Genomic DNA, 22,609 nt, shown 5'->3' on the forward strand with positions numbered 1-22,609 from the left:
TGGGGCTGGAGAGATGGCTCAGAGGTTAAGAGCACTGACTGCTCTTCCAGAGGTCCTGAGTTCAATTCCCAGCAACCACATGGTGGCTCACAACCATCTATATTGGGATCTGATGCCCTTTTCTGGCGTGCGGGCATACATGCAGACAGAACACTCATGTCTAAAAAAAAAAATAAATTATTTTTCAGTGTAAGCTGGAGTTACGGGTGGTTGTGCAGGGAGCACATGCCGTGGCACAGAGGACAACCTGTGGGGGTAGTTCTCTCCTCCCTCCATGTAGGACCAGGGATCAAACTCAGGTGGTCAGGCGTGGCAGGAGGCACCCTGACCCACTGAGTCCTCCCTCCAGCCCTCAAAAGATTCTCAGACGGAAGAAAACTATGGATTTCATGAGTGTGCCATGAAAGCTGGACTCGTAGGCGGTGAATATGATTTCAACTCCCTGATGTATTTAAGTGAGAACAGTGTCATGAAAAACTTTCTGCTGTGAATGTTGATTAATGAAAAGAAGAACAGAGAGAAGGCCTAAAGCAGTGTGGCAGCTGACAGGAGCTAAGGTGCGGGCATTGGTTACTTATAATTTCACGAGCTAGTTGAGGCTCACAGGATACAGACTTCGGGGATGAATGATGATGGTGTTCACACTATATTATGAACATATTTAATATCTCTGAGCTGTACATTCACTAATGGATACAATAGCCTCGATTATCTGCACAAGGCCTGCCTAGGATCGGGCTCATTCTGTCATGGAGTGGGGAGCAGTTCACAAGACCAAAGGCAGTTAGTGGCTGTGCCAGGAGAGATAGGTTGTTTGGGGGCGCAGCCACTGGTCGGGTACCCATGCTGATGTGAATAATCCTTCACCCAGGCTCCTGCAAACCACCCTAATAAGTGTTTTCAATAAAATGTTCGCTGGCAGGCGTATCCTGAAGCTATAAAGTTCTCTAAATAAAAAGAAACTATACTAAAAGAACGAGGAAGAGACCTGGTCAGTCGTCCTCGTCAACTTAGACCATGAAACCCAACATGGACAAGTTCAACAGAACCTCCATATACGAGCTGCCCTTGCAGGCTTTAGCATTTCCAGGGCATAAACTTCATTTCATACTAAAAGAAACTGTGGAACATGAGAAAAAAAGGAAGTAGCATGGTTAGTATGATGGCTAATCTCAATTGTCAATTTTATAAGAGCTAGGCTTGCTGGGGAGATGGGCCTCTGAGCATGGAGGTTGGGGATTATCTTCATCGAGCTAAGTGAGGCAGAAAGAGCCACCCACTATGGGCGGCACCATTCCCTGGATGGGTCTGGGATTGTATAAAAAGGAGAGTGTTCTGAGCACAAGCATTCACTGTGCTTCCCCCGACTTCATGCTCTGTGTCCAGCTATTACAAGCTCCCCACCGTGATGGACACAAAATAAGCCTTCTTTTCCTCAGATTGCCTCTGCTAGAGTGTTTTATCCTAGAAAAAAGACTAGAAACTACAACAGTGAGAGGGAAAAAAGTCAAATATAAATTTTTAAAATCATTTTGTTAGTGGAAGTGAAATAATTAACAATAATATTTGCTTTGGCCAAGACCTTCATGCTTGATCCCAAATGCACCAATGGTCAGAGAGAACACTTTGGGAAGTGATCAGATCATGTGTGCTCTGACCCCATCATCAGGTCAATGCATTGATAGGTTCATAATCTGATGGACTATTGAAAGATGGTAGAAACTTTGGAGGTGGGACCTGCTTGAAGCCTGTGGGCCCTCAGGGGCTGTATTTGTCCCCAGCCCCTTCTTTGTGGTCTCCTGTTTCCCAGGCAGCTTTGCTCCTCCACCCACTCCATACCATGATGTTCAGCCTCCCTTCAGGACCAAGCAACCACACACAGAAGCATCTGGAACTGTGAATCAAAACCAACCTTCCTTCCAAATCTTAGGTTGTTTTCTCTGATGTTTTTGCCACAACAGAAAACTGATTGACACTATCAATAATCTAAGTATAGGGGCTGGAGAGATGGCTCAGAGGTTAAGAGCACTGACTGCTCTTCTAAAGGTCCTGAGTTCAATTCCCAGCAACCACATGGGGACCCCCAACCATTTGTAGTGAGATCTGGGGCCCTCTTCTGGTGCCGCAAGCAGAATACTGTACACATAATAAATAAATATTAAAAAAATAATAATAATAATCTAAGTATAGGTACAAGAAACAATCAAGACATGTATATTTTCTTTAGAAGTCATTCTCTTTAATTGTGAGAAAACTTGCCCCAGATTTCTCAAAATGTCACACACATACACACACATACGCATGCACCACACACACATGCATGCACACACACTCATGCACACATAGGCACACACACGTACGCACGTGCACACACAATCACATGTACGCACATGCACAAACACGCACACATATACACACACATGCACACACATGCATGCACACACATGCACGCACACACACACATGCACACACGCACATGCACACACACACACATGCACGCACATTCCCCAGCACTATTTCAGCACTCTACAGCCAACATTCCCTCCTGACCAAATGCTTTTATGTGGTTTCCAGCAAGAAATAGTGCAAGCAGCTGAGCAGACCACATGTGCCATCCACACAGTGATACTTTCAACACCATTTCACAGTCACACATGCTACATATGTAGCGGTGTGACTTCTAAAAGATTTTGTTGTAGCACACACTAAGGGACTCATGGAAAGCTAGGAAGGGAGCTGTAACAACTTGTCTCTGGCTTGCCACGCATTGTTACTAATGCACTTAAAGGAAAGGAAGCTTTTATAATTCCCAGGTATCTATCTTAAAACACAAAAGGGTCATTCAGTAAAATGAGCAACAAACAAGGTTCAGAACTGCCATTAGGTAGAAAGTTCAAAAACAAGATAAATAGCGTGTGTGTGTGTTTGTATGTGTGTATGTAGGTGTGTGTATCTGTGTGAACATATGTGTATGTGCCTGTATATCTGTGTACATTTGTATCTGTGTATATTTGTGTGTCATATGCTTTACATCATCATCCTAAAATATAAGTAGACTGGTTTTTATTTTTCCAGGTGCCATGTTAACTATTTTAGCAGAGATGAGCAAACATCTACTCACCCCCATCAGGTATCAACAGACCAAAGAGATGGTTCCACTCAAGTCCAGCTTGGTGGACCAATGAGTTTGACTATGGATAATTATAGGAACAAGGGTGAAGGTCACCTACAGAAGTATGGACAACCTATGGGTAGTTACACTGCAGAAGAAACGTCTGCCCCTTCCCAGAGCTATGATCTACCCACGTCCTTGCTGACAGCATGGCCTTGTGAAGCCCCTTATCCTGCCCTGTGAACCTCCCTCTGCTGCAGGACAGAATGTTACTGGGTCCAGTCTTGCTAGGGACACTAGTAGCCATGATACTGACTTAGAAGGCAATAGCTCACCATGCCCAGAGGACACACCAGCTCGTCAGAAATAAAGCAGCATCATACCAACACTCTCCTATCCTCAAGGCCGTAACAGGAAGGAAAGTCAAGTGTTTTCCTTAACAGCACATCAATAAGTGACATCACTGAAACATCATTTGAGTAGGAGCATGTCCATGACCAGAATGTTCGATAATGTCACTGTTATAAAAACAGCAGCAGCCAGTGTAACTCACATCCATGGTCTTCTTGTAGTATGCGTTCTTCTGTTTGTGGCAAGCATCCATTATAGTTTCTGTCTGTGAAGAGAATACAAACACTGTCCATAAAAACTGTAAGTTACTGCTAACAGCAGCCCATCTTGAGGGCTGAGTGTTCAGCGTGGGTTATCCAGTTTAGTCTTCATGTCACTCAGAAGCCAGATGTGCTGTCTATTGTCCCCTCATCACAAATGAAGACAGTACAGAGCAGAGACCAAACTTCTTGCTCAAGAAGTCACAGGCGGTTAAAGACACTGCAACTTATTTAGCCTGGGCACTCACACCCCGAGTCCTGAACCCTCAAAACATCACCAGAGTCTCGCTGATCACCATGGAGTGCTTTCTTCAGGGAATCTAGAATCAAAGGACTTTGGTTTCCAGAAGAAGTTTTAAATTCTTGTTAAAATACCATTTGTATTTTAAGAGCATCTTTATTCTGGAAGCTTTGTCAGCACAGGCAAATTAGGAATTCGACCTCCACTTCTGTGGCTCCTCAATGACATATGCTTTATGACAAGTTGCCAGAGGAAGAAGGAAGTGTCTATAGCAGTGCTAACAGAAACTATTCTATGATCTAGCCTCATCTAGCCGCAAGGTAAACTCCATGGAGTTCACTTGAGTACAATTTCTTCACTGTAGTTGCGACGGTGCTACTTTTGTTAGTCAATAAATGCCTGCCTCTTGGACACAGTTTTTCTGGTCCCCATTTATCTAGCACTTCTATGCGAAACCACTCCATGATTACAGTAATGTTTCTGTGTAAATACATCTCCATTTTCCTGATGAGCCCAAAGAAACAGTCAGTATTGGTGGTTTCGATGAGGATGGCTCCCGGAGGCTCATATAGCAGAATGCTTGGTCTCTAGCTGGTGGAAGTGTTTGGGAAGGATTAGTGTGTGTGGCCTTGTTTGGAGGAGGTGTGTCACTGAGAGTGGGCTTTGAGCCCACACCATTCCCAGCTAGCTTTCTGGCTGCCTCCTGGCTATTGTCTCAACACTAAGCATTCAGCTACCGTTCCATTGCCATGTCTGTCTGCCTGTTACCATACTCCCTGCCATGAAGTCATAGATCTCAACAAACTTTTTCTTCTATAAGTTGCTTAGTTCGTGGTGTCTACACTGCAGCAGCAAAGCAATGAGACTGTCAGCAAAGAAGAAAGCTGACATTTGCACCAAGGAGCCTGTTTATTTATTACTGAAAATGAATTTCAAATGCAGCTCCTACTGGATACATATAAATTTAGATTTTTATATATTACCATAACAGACAAGCATGGATGGATTTTCAGGATATTTGGATAAAATACTTAAGGTGCTCTCACTTCAAATGGAATAAATGAAACTCCCTCCGGGGAGCATCAGAGAGCCCAGAACTTACCTCCTAACCTTCTCTAAAGCAGAGATAGCAGGAAGTAGCTACTCGTCTAGTAATGAAAAAGACAACACAGGCACAGTGACAGGGCTCCAACACCAGCCCCACATGGAAAGACACAAGACAGACCCTGGCCGCAGACGCCAGGGAGCTGAAGTCCACGGAACTGACTAGCAAGAGCTAGTTTTACCTCTTTAGTAATCACTACCCATTTTCCTGGGCTACTTGAGCTGATCAATTCACAGTGCTGGCTTTGCCATGGTCCTTTTAGTTCAAATACACACTTTGCTACGCATCCAACCATCCAGTTGGTGGTTGCTACTGGTTTATAATTGATAGTCCAACGTGTCTCCTTATCTCCAAGTTCTACATAGAATCTACTTTAGACCCCCTTCTTGGGTGCTGAGTGATTTACACTAACTCCTTACTTCCTATCAATCCCCCTCTGCCTTCACGGGGACACCAGTATTTGAAAGTTGTCAAGATCCTAAAAAGCAGCCATTGACTCTAAGCAGACATGGGTAATTTCAGGAACCTGGGTGACATGCATTGCTCAAACCCACTCAGGGAGATAGTCGTGGCATGCCGGGTACATCTCTATCTGCTAAGTAGCCTTGGCCTAAGTCTTCTTGTGTCCATGCTCACTCAGGGTGACCCACTCATGGTGACATCAGTGAGCCCAAATTCTCTTGCAGGTGTTTTCGGAGGAGATGCTCTTTTAGCATTTAAGTTTTCTGCTCCAACCAAATCGAATGTGAATGTGTTTTATTATTGATGATGCAAAGGATTTAAAAATAAAACAGTAAATTACATGTAGAGACATAGCTCAATACTGTACTTGCACAGAAAACCCAAGATCCTGAATTCAACCAGTTGCATAAGAGAAAAGGAAAGAGAAGAAAGAAAAACAAGCAACTGACTGGTTCTTTTGATGAGTAGAAACAGCTCGATTTCCAAGAAGTGGAAGGTCAGAGCAAGCAGTGTGACAGTTTTAAAAGGGGAAGTTAGCATTGAAACATTCTTTTTCCCAAAACAAGTTCTTTAAAAAGAAAAGACAGGGAGGGGTACCCAAAGTCACCCCAGAGTCTGTTGTGAAACACTTAACTACAATTTTCTAAATAAACTTCTGACTTTTCAATGTTTTGAAAGCAGCTTCTGCTGAGAAAGGAACTGAGTCCAGGCACTCAGCACAAGGGTCAGGGCAGCCAAGAGCACCTAGGGTGAGGAAATGACCCTTTTTAAGTGGGGTCATACACGAACAGCTCAGTTAACTACGGTATTATGGTTCTTTTTATTTATTTTTTTAACTGTTCCATCCGAGACATGATATCTCCTTATCTTTTTAATGACTCTTTTCTTTTTTTGCTTTTGAGACAAGGCCACGCTAAGTAATCCCCACTGACCTGGAACTCTTTGTATAAACCAGATTTGGTCCTCCGGAATGTTAAATATGTATGCCACCACACTCAGCTTTATGTGTTTTAAAAATTGTATGTCTGTGCCTGTCTGTGTGTGACCTGGGCATGTGAATCCGGTGGCCAGAAGGAACGTATACCCTTGGAACTGAGTTACAGGTGGTTCAGCCATCTAACACAGTACTGAGAACTAAACTCAGATCCTCTACAAGGGCAGCACACATTCAACTACTGAGCCATCTTTCCAACCTCTCAGTTCGTTTGCTGTCCTTTCTGCTAGGTGTGGTGGTGCACACCTTTAATCCCAGCACTCAGAAAACAGAAGCAGGTGGATCTCTGTGAGTTCCAAGACAGCCAGGGCTAGAGAGAGAGAGCCTGTCTCAAGAGGGGAAAGGAGAGAAGAGACAAAAAAATTATTATTTCAGAGCTGGAGAGATAACTTGTCAGTTAAGGGAACCCAAATTTGGCTCCCAGCACCCATGTTAGTGGCTCACCAAACTCCTGTAACTCTGGTTTCAAAGAATGCGATGCCTCTATTGGCACCACACACACATACACAAACACACTCAAGTAAAAATAAAAATAATTCTTTGTAGGAGAGGGCATATCAGGGATTGGAGGCGGGTATCTAAGAGAGGTAGGAGGGAGAAAAGAGGGGTGATGTAATTTATTTCAATTAAAAATGGATAAGTAAGGGACTAGGGAGATGGGTTAGTGACTAAGAGCACTGGCTGCTCTCCTAGAGGACCAGTATTCAAGTCCCAGACGCCACATGGCACTCACACCTGTCTGTAACTCCAGTTCCAGGAATCTGATGCCCTCACACAGACATACGTGTAGGCAAAACACCAATGTACATAAAAATTATTTTAAAAGGTAGATGAATAAAAAGTAACTTTTTAAAAACCTGGTGCCAGGCACAGTGGTACACACCTTTAATCCCAGTACCTGGGAGGCAGAGATGAAGGATCTCCGTGAGTTAGAGACCAGGCTGGAGATACAGAGAATTAAATAGTTATAGATATACAGAGCTCCACAGGGGGACCCTGTCTCAAAGAACATATCCATCTGTATTTCCTTAAAGAAATGGCACACTTGGTAATGTCAAAGAAAAGAATCTGTTATCTAACAAGTACAACACCCATGATAACTCTGCCTGGAAAAAAAAAAAAAGGCTTTGGTTCAGCTGCAACCTCAAGTGTGATACGCAAGCTTGAGAGAACACGTGAAAGTGTCTGATGCAGTGTTCCTTAATCGTCTGTGTCTGTCCTTCCACACTCAGACACTGCACAAGCACCGGCTGAGAAATAGGAAGAGGCAACGATGTGCAAGGAGTAGCTCTTAAGCCAGGCGTAGCAGCACATGTCCGGTGAAGGCCAGAGACTCAGCTATACGGTGAGCTGGAGGCCAGCGTGGGCTTCGCGAGACTGTGTCTCTAATAAAGGGAAAAGCAGCTCATGAAATGATGGCAAATGTGAGACATAGAGACACACAGGCTCTTTTTTTTCCCTTTTCTTTCTTTCTTTCTTTCTTTTTTTTTTTTTAAGCAGGGTTTCTCTGTGTAGCTTTGGAGCCTGTCCAAGAACTCATTCTGTAGACCAGACTGGTCTTAAACTCACAAAGATTCGCCTGCCTCTGCCTCCCAAGTGCTGGAATTAAAGGCGTGCGCCACCACCGTCTGGCTTATCATAATAACTTATTCACTCCTATCACCTTTAATATATGTAGAATAAATCCCATCAATGGAAAAGAGTCTTGTGGGTGCTGGAGAGATGGCTGAGCAGTTAACAGCACTGGTTGCTCTTTCAGAAGAACTGGGTTCAGTTCCCAGCACCCACATGATGGCTCACAACTGTCTGTAACTCCAGTTCCCAGGGATGGCTACCCTCTTCTGGCTCCACGGGCACCAGGCACACATGTGGTGCACATGCATGCATGCAGACAAACATGCATGCACATAAAATGAAAATTAATACATCTTTAAATAAAATCGGGCCCTTCCAGAGCCGCTTTGAAGACGAAAAAACTTGAATTTCCCAAGGCCAGTTTCTCTAGTTATAAGTAGTATTATTCCATTTCGTTATGAACTTCAAGGAAAGTGTGAGTCTGCCCCCCAGCAGTTCTTCAATCCCTGATGCCTTGCAGAGGAGGACTGTGATCTGGATGCTCACTAACTAGGATGAGCTTGATGCCACTGATGGGAGTAGAGATCTCCAGCCACAGTCTTGACAGGGGCAGCAGATCTGAAAAGAAGATACACGCAAACAGAACCACTGAATCCTGAAAGAATTTTGCCCAGGTTCTGAGTGTATAAAATCACAGCCTCATGCTTGTATGGGAAGCATTTTATTAACTGAACTATTTCTCCAGCATTCCTGCAATTTCTTTAAAGGAAAAGTGACCTGGAGTGCAGGGCATACGTTCTAATATTGAGTCTCTACATGGAATCTCCAATATGTAATTTCTCGGGTCAGAAAAAGGTTATGATTTTATTGGGGGTGGGAATCAAGCTGTGCAGGGTTTTGTTGTTGTTGTTGTTGCTGCTGCTGCTCCTGTCATTTAATGCCATGAGTTCTAGCTGTCTGGGAACTCACACTGTAGACCAAGCTGGCCTCCAGCTCACAGAGATCCTCCTGCCTCTGCCTCCCAAATGCTGGGATTGAAAGTGTATGCCACTATGGCCAGCAAGTTGAGCAATTTAGCAACAGAAATGCCTAAGATTTTCTGCAGAAGAAAGGAGATATGGTAACACATACTCCAAACTAACCTTTTTCCGCTGTAACTTTTGCTTTTCCCTGAATTCTTCCATCCTCTTGGCCTCTTCTCTTAGAGTCTGTGCAAGCTGGATGTGACACTGGGCCACATTGTCTACCTCTGTAAAGAAAATTGCAAATAAAGTCAAGACCCACATGTGTCTAAATCCAAATACACACAATGATTCAAAACTATACATACAAATCTGGAGCAAGAAAGAAAATTAAGAATAATTCTCATGGCCACCAACACTCATTGAGGTCCTTGTTACGCCCGATGCCAATGTTGTCTTTTTTTTTTTTTTTTTGAGACATGGTTTCTTTGTGTAGTCCTGGCTATCCTGGGCTCTATAGACCAAGCTCTCTTTAAACTTAGAGATCTGCCTGCCTCTGCAACCACCACCCAGTTCAAAGCTAAATCTTTAGCTTAGACTCTAGACGCTGTTACTAAAACCAATTGTATGCCCAGGACTGGGGGTGGGGGCAAGGAGGGTGCAGCCAAGGTCAGTCAATAACCTTACGTCCTGAGATGGATGCCAGTTTTAATTGTCAACTTGGCACAGCCTAGAATCACCTGGAAAGGAATTTCAATGAGGGTTGGCCCGTGGGTGTGTCTGCAGGTGGTTGTCTTAATTGATGCAGGAAGATCCAACCTACTATGGGCAGCACCATTCCCCAGTCAGGAGATCCTGATCTTAAAAGTGGAGAAATCAGCTGAGCAAGCAAAACACCAATGCACATAAAAAATAAAAAGGAATCATCAAATTTGATTCTCTAGCTCTTTTCATGGTCTCTGGGTGCTTTCTATCTCTGGTCTCTCACGAGCCTAAACATTTATCAAACATTCGTGCAACCTTTTAGCCTCTGAAGGTTATTTTTCTTTATAACAAAAAGGAGAGAAGGAAAGAAAAAGCATTTTTCTCAAATTAGGCTGGGTGTGGTTTGTGTACACCTTTAATCCCAGCACTTGTGAGACAGAGGCATCAATTGAAGAGAAAAAAAGGCATTGTCCATGGATAGGGTGAAAGAAGTATTTCTTTATGTGGCTTTTACACCTGTGGTGTAGAGCATATACAGTTTGGTTTCATCCCACTGCTTTTGTGTCCCCTGCCCAAGGAATTGGGAAACCAATCCACCTCTGCCTTTAGTGGGGCATAAAGAAATTCTTCATCTTGTCTGTCAGTAGCTCACAGGACCCATTTCCCTCCAGAGGGGCCCCACGCCATGCCCTACAGGTAGACCCAATCCTCCAGAGACCTGGAAGACTCTGAAGAGCCCGGCTGGCTTTCCCACTCAGTCTGTTAACGAGCCTATCCAATGAAGGCTCCATAAAAATCAAAACAGACATGGCTGTGGGAGCTTCCTAAATAGCCAAGTGTGTGGAGATTATTGAGTGTTGCTCATACCAACAGAATGGCGTGGCTGAAGCCTGCTGAGTCCATTCCTAGAGAGTGTGCTCAGAGAGGACTTAAAAGCTCCTCACGCCCCTCTTCCACCCCCTCGCCTTAACCCATTGCCTTTGAAAAACGCTTTATTATAAACCGGGAAGGGTAATTCTTTCCCTGAATTCTGGGAGCTACTGGGGTAAATGAATTGAAGCAGATGGGGGTTGTGGGAACCTGACCTTTAGCCCGCTGGTGGGCACAGGTCTAGCAGGTCTAGGAGCCTTGGGGCAGGAATCTAAGGTGGGAACTGAGCCTTCAGGCCGCAGGATCTGATCACCTCTAGGATAACCATATGACAGCTGAACTGGACTAGAGGACACTGGCTAGTCTCGGCTGCAGACGAGATACAGATAGCAGAGGTTCTGATGGGAGAGCGCTCAGCCAAACACAAAACACTTCAAGTATAAGTCATACACACTGTGCGTTTTGACACCTTTCACCTGGAAATCCTCTATTCGGAAAGACAGAAAGCCCCAGAAGCAGAAACCCTGGGGAACACTGAGCTGGGCAGGACTCCCTGAAGAGCAACACGACACATCTCAACCCAGACCTCCCAGATCCTGGTTGTGAACACATTACTGTAACTAACTAATAAAAATCTGATGGTGTAATTCCCAGTCAGATTCACAACCAAATAAGGACAACACTAATGGACATGCCGAAGTGGGAGAGAAAAGTCCATGAGGCCCAGCACACTCTGGGCTGGAGAAAGACTGCTGATACCCATTGAGAGAGCAGGTCTAGGGGAGTGGTGGATGGCCCCACGTGCCAAACGACAATAGGAGGAAAGAATGACCAGGTAATAAGTTCTTTGAAGACTGTCGTAATCAAAAATGTCTTGTAGAGCTGCGGCCATTGGCTATAACCACTGGCCGAGCAAGTCTGACAACTTAGGTTAGATTCCTAGAACCATGAAAAAGGTCATATGTGTGCCGCACATCTGAGATCTAGAACTCCCAGTGAGATGGGAGGCACTGAGTGGAGAAATTCCCAGAAGCTTACTAGTCAGCTAGCCTGGAGTATGTTAGTAAAAACAGGAGAGAGCCTGCTTTGACAAGGCTAAGAGCGCCCAAAGTTGTGCTCTGACCTCTACACTCATCTACTCTTACACACATGAATACACACACTAAAAAATACAGATTTCTTCCACATCAAAATGATAAAAAAAAAAAAGTCTGGGAATCTGGGAGACATGGCAAGAGAGTTCCAGCATTGCCCTTGTGACTGAGGTCCTGTGGAAGTGTCCCTGGGCAGAGAAAAGTCACACAGGAACATACAAGACGTTGGGTGACAATCAGGTGAGGTACAGACCAGCAATCAAGGAATGGTATCTCTGAGTTAAAAACAAAGCAGACAGAGTGTTCCTGCATGGTGTTCTTCCCACTTGGAACTCAAGAACACACAGAATCTCAGGCCCTACTCCAAACTCCCTGAGTCAGAAACTCAGAAGGGCCCAGGAGTCTGTGCTAACCACAACTACCCAAGTGTCAGTTAGATGTGAGGTGTCTAGCTCAAGTCTGCTCTGCGGAGCTACTTCTCACCTTACAGTTGTGCTAAATCTTTCCACCCAATGCTAAACTACTGCTGAAAACAGAGCTAGCCTCAGAAGAAGAACACAGAGCTTAACAATAACAGAAAGCACAGTTTTGGACTAGGGGTTGAAGTGATTGCTGAGCCAGAGAGGACTGGCTACTCTTCCAGAGAACCCATATTCCATTCCCAACATCCACATGGTATTGACAGCCACTGTAACTCCAGTTCAAGAGGATCTGATGTCCTCTTCTGGCTTCTGTGGGCACCAGGCACACACATGGTACCACACATATATAAATGCAGGCAAAACACCCAGACACATAAAATAAAACACATTTTTAAATAATTAACTTACGCTGCTTGAAGACCTCGAGGGCTCTCTTCAATGTACTGAAAAACAAGTACATATACAATTTCAATACCGGAAGTCAAGTATATAAATTTATTATAACGTTTTCAAGTGCTTCCCTTTGCCTACATCTTTACATGGGACTCCGGGTTCCCTTTTGCCCTTGAGCTTCAGAAAACAGTAAAAAAAGGAAACTTCTTAAGACCAACCTCCTCAATCCCAGGCATAAACAGTTGTGCACTGTCTGCCCCGAGTAGAGCAGAACCTCTGCCTTCTCTCTTCCCCCGCAGTAATATAGGAGTTTGACCCCTTTCTCATAAGAACCAGTTGTCGTTTGAATATGAAAGCAAGGCAGTTAACGAGAGAGCTCAAATCCTAGTTCACACCTTGGGTGAGTGTCCGTGGAGTGTGTGTCAGTGTGTGTGAGTGTGAGTCGAGACAGCATCTCACATAGCCAGGCTTGCTATGCAGCTGAAGCCAGCCTTAAACTCCTCAGGCTCCGGCCTCCACTGCGCACGTGAGAAGATTGCAGGCTCGTGTCACCATGCTCGGACCCCGGCTCTGAGCTGACTCCTTTTTCAGAAAACCATCATAAACTTTTTATTCTGAGATTGAATCTCACTCTGTAGCCGTAGCTGTCCTGGAACTCACCATGTAAACCAGACTGACCTCGAACATACAGAGATCCACCTGCCTCTGCTCCCAAGGGCTGGGATTAAAAGTGTGTGCCACTACACCCAGCATAGACTTACTGATCAGAAACTGTAGGGCAAGCTTACACCTTTTTAAAATTTTATCTTTTAATTGAAAAATAAACGTGTGCATATTTGCCATGTGCAACATGATATTTTGAAATCTGTGTGCACTGTGGAAAGGCTTAATAAGGTAATTAACATACCCACTGCCTCGCATCCTAACCGCCCTTCTGGAGTGGTGCACTTACAGTCTCCTCTCGGTTCTTCTTAAGAAGGATGCATTGCTGCCAGCTACAGCCACACATATATCTCGTGAACTTCTTTCTCCTAACTAAACCCTTAACGCCTTTATTCTCTTCCGTTTCTATGTATGTTGTACATGTGTGTGAACGCACATGTCTCCACATGTGTGGGCATGTATGTGAGTGCACGTGCATGGGCATGTAAAGACCCAAGGCTGAAGTTGATGCTGAGAATCATTCCCTATCTCTCCCCTACTTTATTCTCGGAGGCGGGGTCTCTCAATCAAACCAAGAGCTCACCACTAGGGCTAGTCTCACTATCCAGTTAACTCTGGGGTTCTCTATCTCCACCTTCTAAGGCTGGAATGACAGGCAGCATTTACACAGGTTCTGGGGAGCTGAACTACAGTCTTCACACTTGTGCAGCAAGGGCTCCAACCACAGAGCCATCCCCCCAGTTCTGAAATCTCCCTAACCTTGGCCCCAGCCTCAGAGGGTTTCATTCATATCTGATTCTTTTTCAAAATTTCTAGAACATTCCTAAAAATCTCCTCACTTAGGCTTTTAATTCACTGCTTTATAAACATATCCCACATACTTGAGGTTTTTAGATCTGTTCATTACAGCACTATATATATATATATATATATATATACATATAATATATATAATTCTGCTATCTATTGCATTGTTGAATCATATTCACAGTAACTTTTGTGTGTGCGTATATATGTGTGTGTGTGCGTGCCTGTGTGTGTGTATGTGTATACCTGTGTATGTGACTGTGTGTGTGCGTGTGTGTGTGTGCATTATGAACTAAATGTTGGATTTCACTGTGTTACTTCCGCAAGGGTCTGTGTTCATGTCTGTCAGGGAAGCAGGTGCCCTCGTCCAGGGCCACTTTAACCTAAATCTGTAGCTTAGCATTCTTCAGACTGCACTGAAAAACTTGTGGTAACTTAGAACCACAGATCCTGTGTCCCATTCAGATCCATGAAAAAGACACAGAGTTTTCACAATTGGAAACAAGGAAGAAAAATTATAACTTCTCTCAATCTTACATACTGCAACTGTCACTCGGCTGCTGAGACAATGGGGCTCTGGACAATGGTAGCCTGGAGTCAGAAGGACACTAGTACCTACTTGGTCTCATACTGTCCACATGGCTTCTTCTTGGAGAGATTCAACAGGTCTTTGCCATATTTCTCTTCAATTGCTGCCCTAGAGGGAACAGAAGAGAAGGTCATGGGTCCTATACAGAGTTCTTAGCTAAGACACATAAGACACTGCCCCTGCAAGGAAAGCTGTTCATTTATGATAGAAGTTCAGAGGTAACATCACTGTCTAAGATACAAGGCTCAGGAATTTAAAAGAGAGAGAGAGAGAGAGAGAGAGAGAGAGAGAGAGAGGGAGGGAGGGAGGGAGGGAGGGAGGGAGGGAGGGAGGGAGAGAGAGAGAGAGAGAGAGAGAGAGAGAGAGAGAGAGAGAGAGAGAGGAAGGAGCACGGATAATACTGTGTAGAGTAACATGTTAACTACTGTGGAAAGTAGGGGAAAACAGAGTAAGACTAGTGATTAGTGTTGGGTTGATAGAGGGAGAAAAGGAAGAGGGGAAATATGAGTAAAAGAGGGACCAGCAGGAGAGATGAGTCAGTTTTGGAAGAAGTAAAATGAAGACACCAGTAAATGCATACACTCAGATAATCTACAGCCATCCAGATCTCAGGAGGCTGAGACACAGAACCTATACAAACCAGGGAAAGTCTGTGTGCTTTGAAAAGGGAAAAGTGAACAACGGAAAGACAGAGATGGAGGACAAAAGCAAAGGAGGCCACAGCTGGTCGGCTAATCTGACCCTGGTGTTAAGTAAGGAAGAATAAAGAAAGGGGAGAGAGCGACATACAGGACGCAGTCTGCTGCAGTCCAGGCTCCTTGCTAGTCTAACTGTTCCTTCCTCTGGGTCATAGATGCTGGCCACACCTACAGTCTAGAAGCATCCTGGCCAGGTTTCAGTGTGCCACCCCATGGCACTTGCTCTGAGTTTGCCAAGAGCGTGGTTCAAAGAGGTCTCAGGCACGATAGCCATAGAGACTATGGTATTTTTTAAATGGCCTCCCATGAGTGCCTAGTGCAGAAAGGAGACTTTTCCTGGAATCTCTCCTCCCTCCTCCGCCAGTGTTGCTCATGTCTTGTCTGGCCTCTCCCTCTCAATTACTGAAAGTTCAAGTGTAGATCTCCTGAGCCTCTCTCTGTGTTGAGACATGGCTCTTATCTGATCTTTCCTCACCATGGAAGTGGAGTAGCTCCTCAAACCAAACCAATCCCTCCAGGACTTAGTCTCCAGCTTTGGGAAGTTCCCTACTTTACTTTGGTATTAGAACCAGCAAGAACTAAACATCAGCGCTCCAAGAGTCATCATCCAACTTCTGAAGTGTATTGTGCGCAGAATCAAGCAGAGCAGCCCTGTCTCTTGCCCTCCATCCTCCTTCCTGCGCTCTCTTCAAGGGCTCCAGAGAATCCCCATTGCTTCCAGGAGGAGGCTTTCTAGCAGTGAGCCAACACTGGGCAGGAACCCCACCCCCAGCAAGCACAGCTGTCTGCTCTCTGGAGAAAAGGGGCAGCTTTACTGAAGTGAAACTTGGGAGTCATGCTTGGAAACCAGGGGAACCACCATTGGCATACAGAGGAAGCATAGGGGAAGTGATGGGTTCTGAGGCCATGGCCAGGGAGGAACCACCAGGACTTTGTAGAAATCCCCTTTGACTGGAGGAACCTTTACCTAGATCACTACCCACAGACCACCCAGGGTTCCTGTTTATCAGTTTGGCTTTTTTTTTTAAAGATTCATTTATTTTTGAATTTATATGTATAAGTGTTTTTCTGCATTTATGTCTGTATACCATGTGTGTGCAGAGCAGGTAAAGGCCAAAAAAAAAAAAGAGGGGCATCAAATCCACTGGATGTGGAGCTATGGATGCTTGTAAACTGCCACGTGGATGCTGGGAATGGAATCTTGGTCCTCTGCAAGGGCTGCAAGTGCTCTTAGCCTTTGAGCCATCCCTCCAGCCTCTAATTGTCATTTCTGGAACATCCATCACATGCCAGGCATCCTTCTGGGTGCCTAATGGAGCAGGCAGGTGTGTAAATCAACATTGTGATTTACTACAACAGGGCTATTTGGAAATGTAGAAAACACAAGACACAGAAGAGGGGGATCCTGCTCCTCCACTGTTAACTGCTGATTTATTTTTTACCATAGAAATTAATTCATGTTGGCTGTAAGACAGACCAGGGCTCACTGTGATGTCTCCCTCTACAGTGTTTTCTCTCTCTTCCGGCTCTTCTTGCCCTTCCTTTTCCCTTCTTCCCTGTTGTTTTCTCTTATGTTCCAATCTTATTTGTTTCTATGCATGAGGAAAGGCATGTTCTATTTGTCTTTCTCTGTCTTCCCTATTTCACTTAAATGTGATGGTGATCTCCAGTTTCACTCACTTCCTGAAAAGCCAATGCTTGACCGGAAACGCTTCTTCTCAAAGCCCTTCATGCTCACCTTGACCTCTCCGTTCAAATGTCCCAGACCAGGAATAATAATCCACGTGCCAGATTTCCTTCAACAACTCACAGGCGGGATAATCAGACACGGCCTTTGCCATCAGGCCCAAAAGCAATCTCTGCTGACTCCCCGCCTGGAGTTTGAGGGAGCCCCAAGTCAGAGTGGGTAGCCAAAATGGAATCTTTTGCCCGAGTAACTAATATGTAGCCATTTTAGCTTATCTTGCTACATATTCCCCAAACAGTGCTCCTGTTGAGTTATTAATTGCTTTGGAAGATCCAGGCTCCTTGCTCTGAGATTTTACATAGCATGAGTACTGATGAGGAAACAGACATCTGGAGAGATACATGCCACTGATGCATGTCCCTGACAATGGCCAAGGAAGCCGGACCAGAAGAGGAAGTGATTAGACTGGTGTCCTGCTGCTCTTTCCTCTCTAGGTCTCAACTTCCTGCCTGTCATGGGTTGTCCAAGTCTACTCCCCATTATCTCCGACATACTCGTCTTTGGAATAGGGGCGCGACAGATGTAAGTAGCTAAGATGAGAGCACCCTGGAGCAGGGCCAGCGCCTAATCCATCATCGCAGGAATCCTCCCGAGAAGGTGAAGACACAAGCCAAGACCTCCCTGTAGTAATGAAGAGGGTAGGGATTACAGGGATAAAACACAAAGACTCCTAGTGACACCAGAAGCAACACAAACCACGTTCTCCCTAGAGCCTCCAAGAGAGCAAGGTCCTGTTCCCACCTGTCCCATAACGCTCACCTTCTGGTGTCTGAATGAAGTCCTCCCTCTTACCACCTGGGGCTGCTCACTAATACCTCCAAGACTACCAAGCTCCTACAGCTGTCCAGGCCACCTTTCCTGCCAGAGCCCTGCAAGGATCCCCTCTTCCATGAAGTTACCTCAGAATTTTGTTGCTTCATGTGCTTATTTATTTAATTTATTTATTTATTGTATTTTGCCAATTCCTAATTCTTTTCCTTTTTTCTTCCAAGACAGGGTCTCAACTATATAGTTCTTGGTTGTCTTAAAATCATTACATAGACGGGCTCACGGAGATCTGCCTGCCTCTACCTCCTGAGTGCTGGGATTAAAGGTGTGTGCCACCACAGCCTGGCCATTTAGTCAAGTCTTCTTTTTTGGGGGGTGGGGGGAGTCAAGACAGGGTTTCTCTGTGTAACAGCCCTAGCTGTCCTGGAACTCACTCCTTAGACCAGTGCTGGGATTAAAGGCATACACTGCCACCACTCGGTTTATTTTGCCGATTTTAATCTGCCTCTTCAGAGCTCTTGAATATGGTTTCTTACTATAATTTGTGTGCTTGCTGCACTCTCTGTGCTGTTATATTTATGAACCTTTTTTTCCGAATTGGTTCCTAGAAACTTTTGAACAGGCATCAATGTAGAAGAGACGTGAGTGTCAGAACTAATGCTGTAAAGTTTACGAACAGATTTGCTGAGGAGACATCACATCACCCAAAGCAGAATTTAGCTAAGAGGGCGCTGCCTCCAAAATACACAGAGGACAAGAAGTATACTAACCAGGTCTGTTGACATCAGTGAAATTTAAGATGTTAGGAAGCTGGTGTTTGTTACAAAGATGGATCCCCAATTAGGCTTCATTCCCATAACAAAAGAACTAAATTACAAACGGCCATTGTAACTCCAGGGGTGGCTCAAGAGGCTGCACAGGCCCTGGCCTGCCATTAAGTCCCCTGTGCCCTTACCCAGTAAAACATACTTCTGCCAAGTGGGCAAGCTGACCCCAGGTAACAACTCTTGGAAAAGTACAACACTGGTGTACTAAATAATTCTGGCAATATCTTTGCTGTGTAAATCTTTAATCTGCCCAAGTGGCCAGTCTCATGTCTCTGTCTAAATGGTTTAAAGTGTGACCTGGGACTGGACCTAAACTTACGGATGACAGTGTGAGTGGAAGGCACAAGCCTAGGGTGTGGATGAGTTACTAAAACCATCTAAGCATGGCAGGCTCCCCCATGGGCATTAGCTAGAGCTGGATACATGCTATGTTAAAACAACAAAACAAAACAAACAAAACCTTTTTTGAGAAGGCATATTAATATTTGTTAGGGAATATCATTTCAAGGTGCTTATGCTTATGCTGCCTTTGTTTAACTCTGCGAAGCTGTGATTCTTTGTCTGAAACACCTGATTGGTACTAATAAAGAGTTGAACGTCCAATAGTGAAGCAGGAGCAAGGATAGGTGGGGCTGGCAGGCAGAGAGGATGACCAGGAGGAGCTCTGGAGACAGAGGCGCAGCAACAAGACAACAAAGAGAGGAGGGTGTCAGGGGCCAGCTGCCCAACCACCCGGCCAGCATGCAGTAAGAGTGAAAGTAAAATATAATAAAGTAAGGAAAGATAAAAGCCCAGCGGCAAAAGATAGGCGGGATAATTTAAGAAAAGCTTGCGAGAAACAAGCCAAGCTAAGGCCGGCCATTCATAACTAAGAATAAGCTTGTGTGTGTGATTTATTTGGTTGGGCCCCTCAAAAAGCCAAAAGGGTAAAACACCACACAACAAATATTAATTCTAGAATAATGCCAGTCACTTCTTGGGATGGTTTCATACCCTGTAGCAGAGGGTCTTCAGAACTAGTGAACACAATCAAAAACAACAAACGCAGGGTGAGACGGCTCGAGGGTGAAGTGCTTGGGGGGCAAGCCTGACAGCCGGGATCTGATCCCCAGAACCCAGGTAAAGGTCACGTACACACTGCAGCACACGCATGCCTGCATCCTAACATAAAACAGTGTTCTATAAAAGAAAGATAACCAATTCCCGGTCCGGGAGAGGGGGCCTGAGCGTCTTACCGTTCTTTTAAAAAATCCTCAAATTCCTTGCAGTTCTTGCGACCATTGTTCAGGTGCTGGATGATGCTGTCATAGCCGACAGTGCTGAGAAAGTCCGTGTTCTGGAGGAATGAACGGCAAGGCGTCAGACCAGGAACACGCATGAAGAAGGGATGGGGCAGAAGGGGCAGGAAGCCGGCAACTGGGACATCACTGAATCACTTTTATAAAGATATGTGACCCAAGAGAGTACAGAAAAAAAAGCAAAAATAAACAGCTGGGAAGAGGGGTTGAAACGATGAAACTGAAGAGCCACAAACCAGCAGGGACAAGAGAGGAACAGAGACTTAAGGGTGAGGGGTGAGGCAGACTCAAGTCGTCCCTCCATGGGCCTCCACTCACACCTAAGTCGGGACAGGAGAGATGGCTGGAGGTTCCTACTCCAGCCTCTTGCTGGGAGCACCTTCTCGTTGCTTGGCAGAAACTGCCTCGGCTACCAGGTGGTGGTGGCGCACACAGGTGGATCTTTGTGAGTTTGAGGCCAGCCTGGTCTATAGACTGAGTTCCTGAACAGTCAGGCTACACAGAGTGTGGTAGTTTGAATGTAAGTGACCCCCATAAAGTCACAGGGAGTGGCACCATTAGGAGGTATGACTTTGTTGGAGTGGGTATGGCCTTGTTAGAATACATGTGTCACTGTGGGAGTGGGCTTTGAGGTTTCCTATGCTCAAGATACTTGCCAGTGTCTGAATCTACTTCCTGATTAATTTTTAAATACATTAGTAAATACAATCTGAAGATCTGATGATTACCCAACAAGAGCATGACATCACGGGGAAAACCTGTGGTGTGCCAATATTCTCTTCCTGGTCCACGGCATTCCATGGAGAATCTACCACATTTGGTCCCTACTCTTGTTCCATAAGTCTGAGGAGGCAGGCAGGCACAGAGAAGCAGCTCCTCTCAAAACTAGAATGAAGTACCAAGGGGGCATGGGGGTGGGAAGGGGGGGGGGGGAGAGAGAGAGAGAGAGAGAGAGAGAGAGATTGCCTCAAGCTACAGGTCTATTTTAATCAGGGGCTAAACAACAGTCAGTTTGTCCTTAAACCTGCCTTAAACCAAAGCCCCTGACATCTCCTCCCACAGCCAGGAAGCCCTCTTGACGGACTGGAACATCCACAAAAGGAAAGCACAAGGCATGTGAGAAGGAAAGCCAAAGAGTGGAAGAAAGTGGCCACTGAGTCAGTGGACTCATGAACTGGGGTCTGGGCCAGCATTGCTGCACATAGTTCCTGGCCCTAGTTTGGGGAAAAGAATATTCAATCCTTAATTAGCAACTTCACAACCCTCTCTACAATATAATATTTACATTATCCTTTACAAAATCCAAAGCCAGCCTCTTGACTCTCAGGTTTTCTGGGTAGCCCAGTTCCTTCTTCTGAGTTCTCTGAATTTGGCACTCTGTATTGCTCACACACAAATTTCTGTCCCAACTCTATTGAATGCGCCTTGAGTTTTATTCAACACTGTCACCGCCCCTGCACCCATTACAGAAAAATCTCCCTTAATGTTATGTACCTCACAGGCCCTACGCAGAAGTGTGCGGGGTGAGATGTCTCCATCCTAATACATAAGGACAGGACAACAAAACATACCCCCTGGGGACGTGAACAGAGGAATATAGGCTCATTGTCATTTTGTAGACAAGACGTCTCCATTCCTACCCATCAAGAATGCTAGACTTCTCTGTACTGTGACATCTGGGAGGTGATTTCCCTTTTCTTAATTAAGGGCACAGATAGTTTAGGTCTGGTGGGGCAAGGAAGCTAGAACAGTTTCCCGAAAACACAGACCTCCCAGCTGCAAGACTCAAAAACAAACAGGTGCCCCGTCACTCTAAACCAGCGAAGAAAGAGAGGCAAATGAGAACTAAGAAAAGAGTTTCCCAGAAAAGCAAAGCATCTGGCGCCGGCTCCAAAGCGGCAGAAGACTGGCCTGTGTTGGCCAGAGAGCATGAGTACCAAAGTGAAGGACAGTCAGAGAATGGGAGGGTGAAGCAAAGCAGAGCATTGCACACGCAACCCAAGATAGACCAAGTCACACAGCACCAAGGGAGAGAGCCCGGAGAGAGCTCAGCGGGCAAAATGCCTGCTTCACATAAAGTGTGAAGAAGTGAGTTTGGTCTAGGCACCCATGTGAAAGTCAGGGGTCATAGCACGTGCTTGTCACTGGCATGGTAAGGATGAGCAGATCCCTGGAACGTTCTGTTAGCAAGCTTCAACTGCTCAGCAAGCTCCAGCACGAGACTGTCCCAGTGAGAGAGTGTCCCAAGAAACAAGGTGGACAGCTCCTGAGGGGAACTGCCAGAGGCTGGTCTCTAGCCTCTATACACATAGGCACCTACACATCCACAAAGATGGAAGAAAAAAAGGTCAGGAGGGAGGGAAGAAGGCGAGGGACAGAGAAGGAGAAGTGAAGGGAAGGTGGGCAGAAAATAAAAATATAACTAGTGGGGCTGGAGGGATAGTTCAGAGTTATTTGCTCTCACACACACACACATGCATGCACAGAAATTAAAAGTAAATGTAAATAAATAAGTAACAAAATAAAGAAGAAATGTCTAAGAGAGCATCACTATCTGCCATTGGAAGTGGGAATTCCAAACCCCTGACCCCAATCCTCAGGCTCAGAATCAGAGCCTTCTGTACAAATCCACTCCTCCCTGCTCCCAGCTCCTCTCACACCATCCT

General features: G+C 45.3%; 1 protein-coding gene across 1 annotated transcript in view; it reads right to left on the minus strand.

The window, feature by feature from the left end:
• Positions 1–22,609, minus strand: part of Pstpip2 (proline-serine-threonine phosphatase interacting protein 2) — a 73,145-nt gene that overhangs the window by 14,909 nt on the left and 35,627 nt on the right. The window contains exons 2-6 of the mRNA XM_057788761.1: positions 19,881–19,981; positions 14,636–14,713; positions 12,562–12,596; positions 9,243–9,349; positions 3,666–3,728 (exon numbers count right to left, since the gene is read on the minus strand). Coding sequence (XP_057644744.1) covers positions 3,666–3,728; positions 9,243–9,349; positions 12,562–12,596; positions 14,636–14,713; positions 19,881–19,981 — 384 coding nt within the window. The remainder of the gene's footprint in view (positions 1–3,665; positions 3,729–9,242; positions 9,350–12,561; positions 12,597–14,635; positions 14,714–19,880; positions 19,982–22,609) is intronic.

This window comes from Chionomys nivalis, chromosome 14, assembly GCF_950005125.1.
Source record: "Chionomys nivalis chromosome 14, mChiNiv1.1, whole genome shotgun sequence".
In the NCBI taxonomy this organism is placed as follows: Eukaryota; Metazoa; Chordata; class Mammalia; order Rodentia; family Cricetidae; genus Chionomys; species Chionomys nivalis.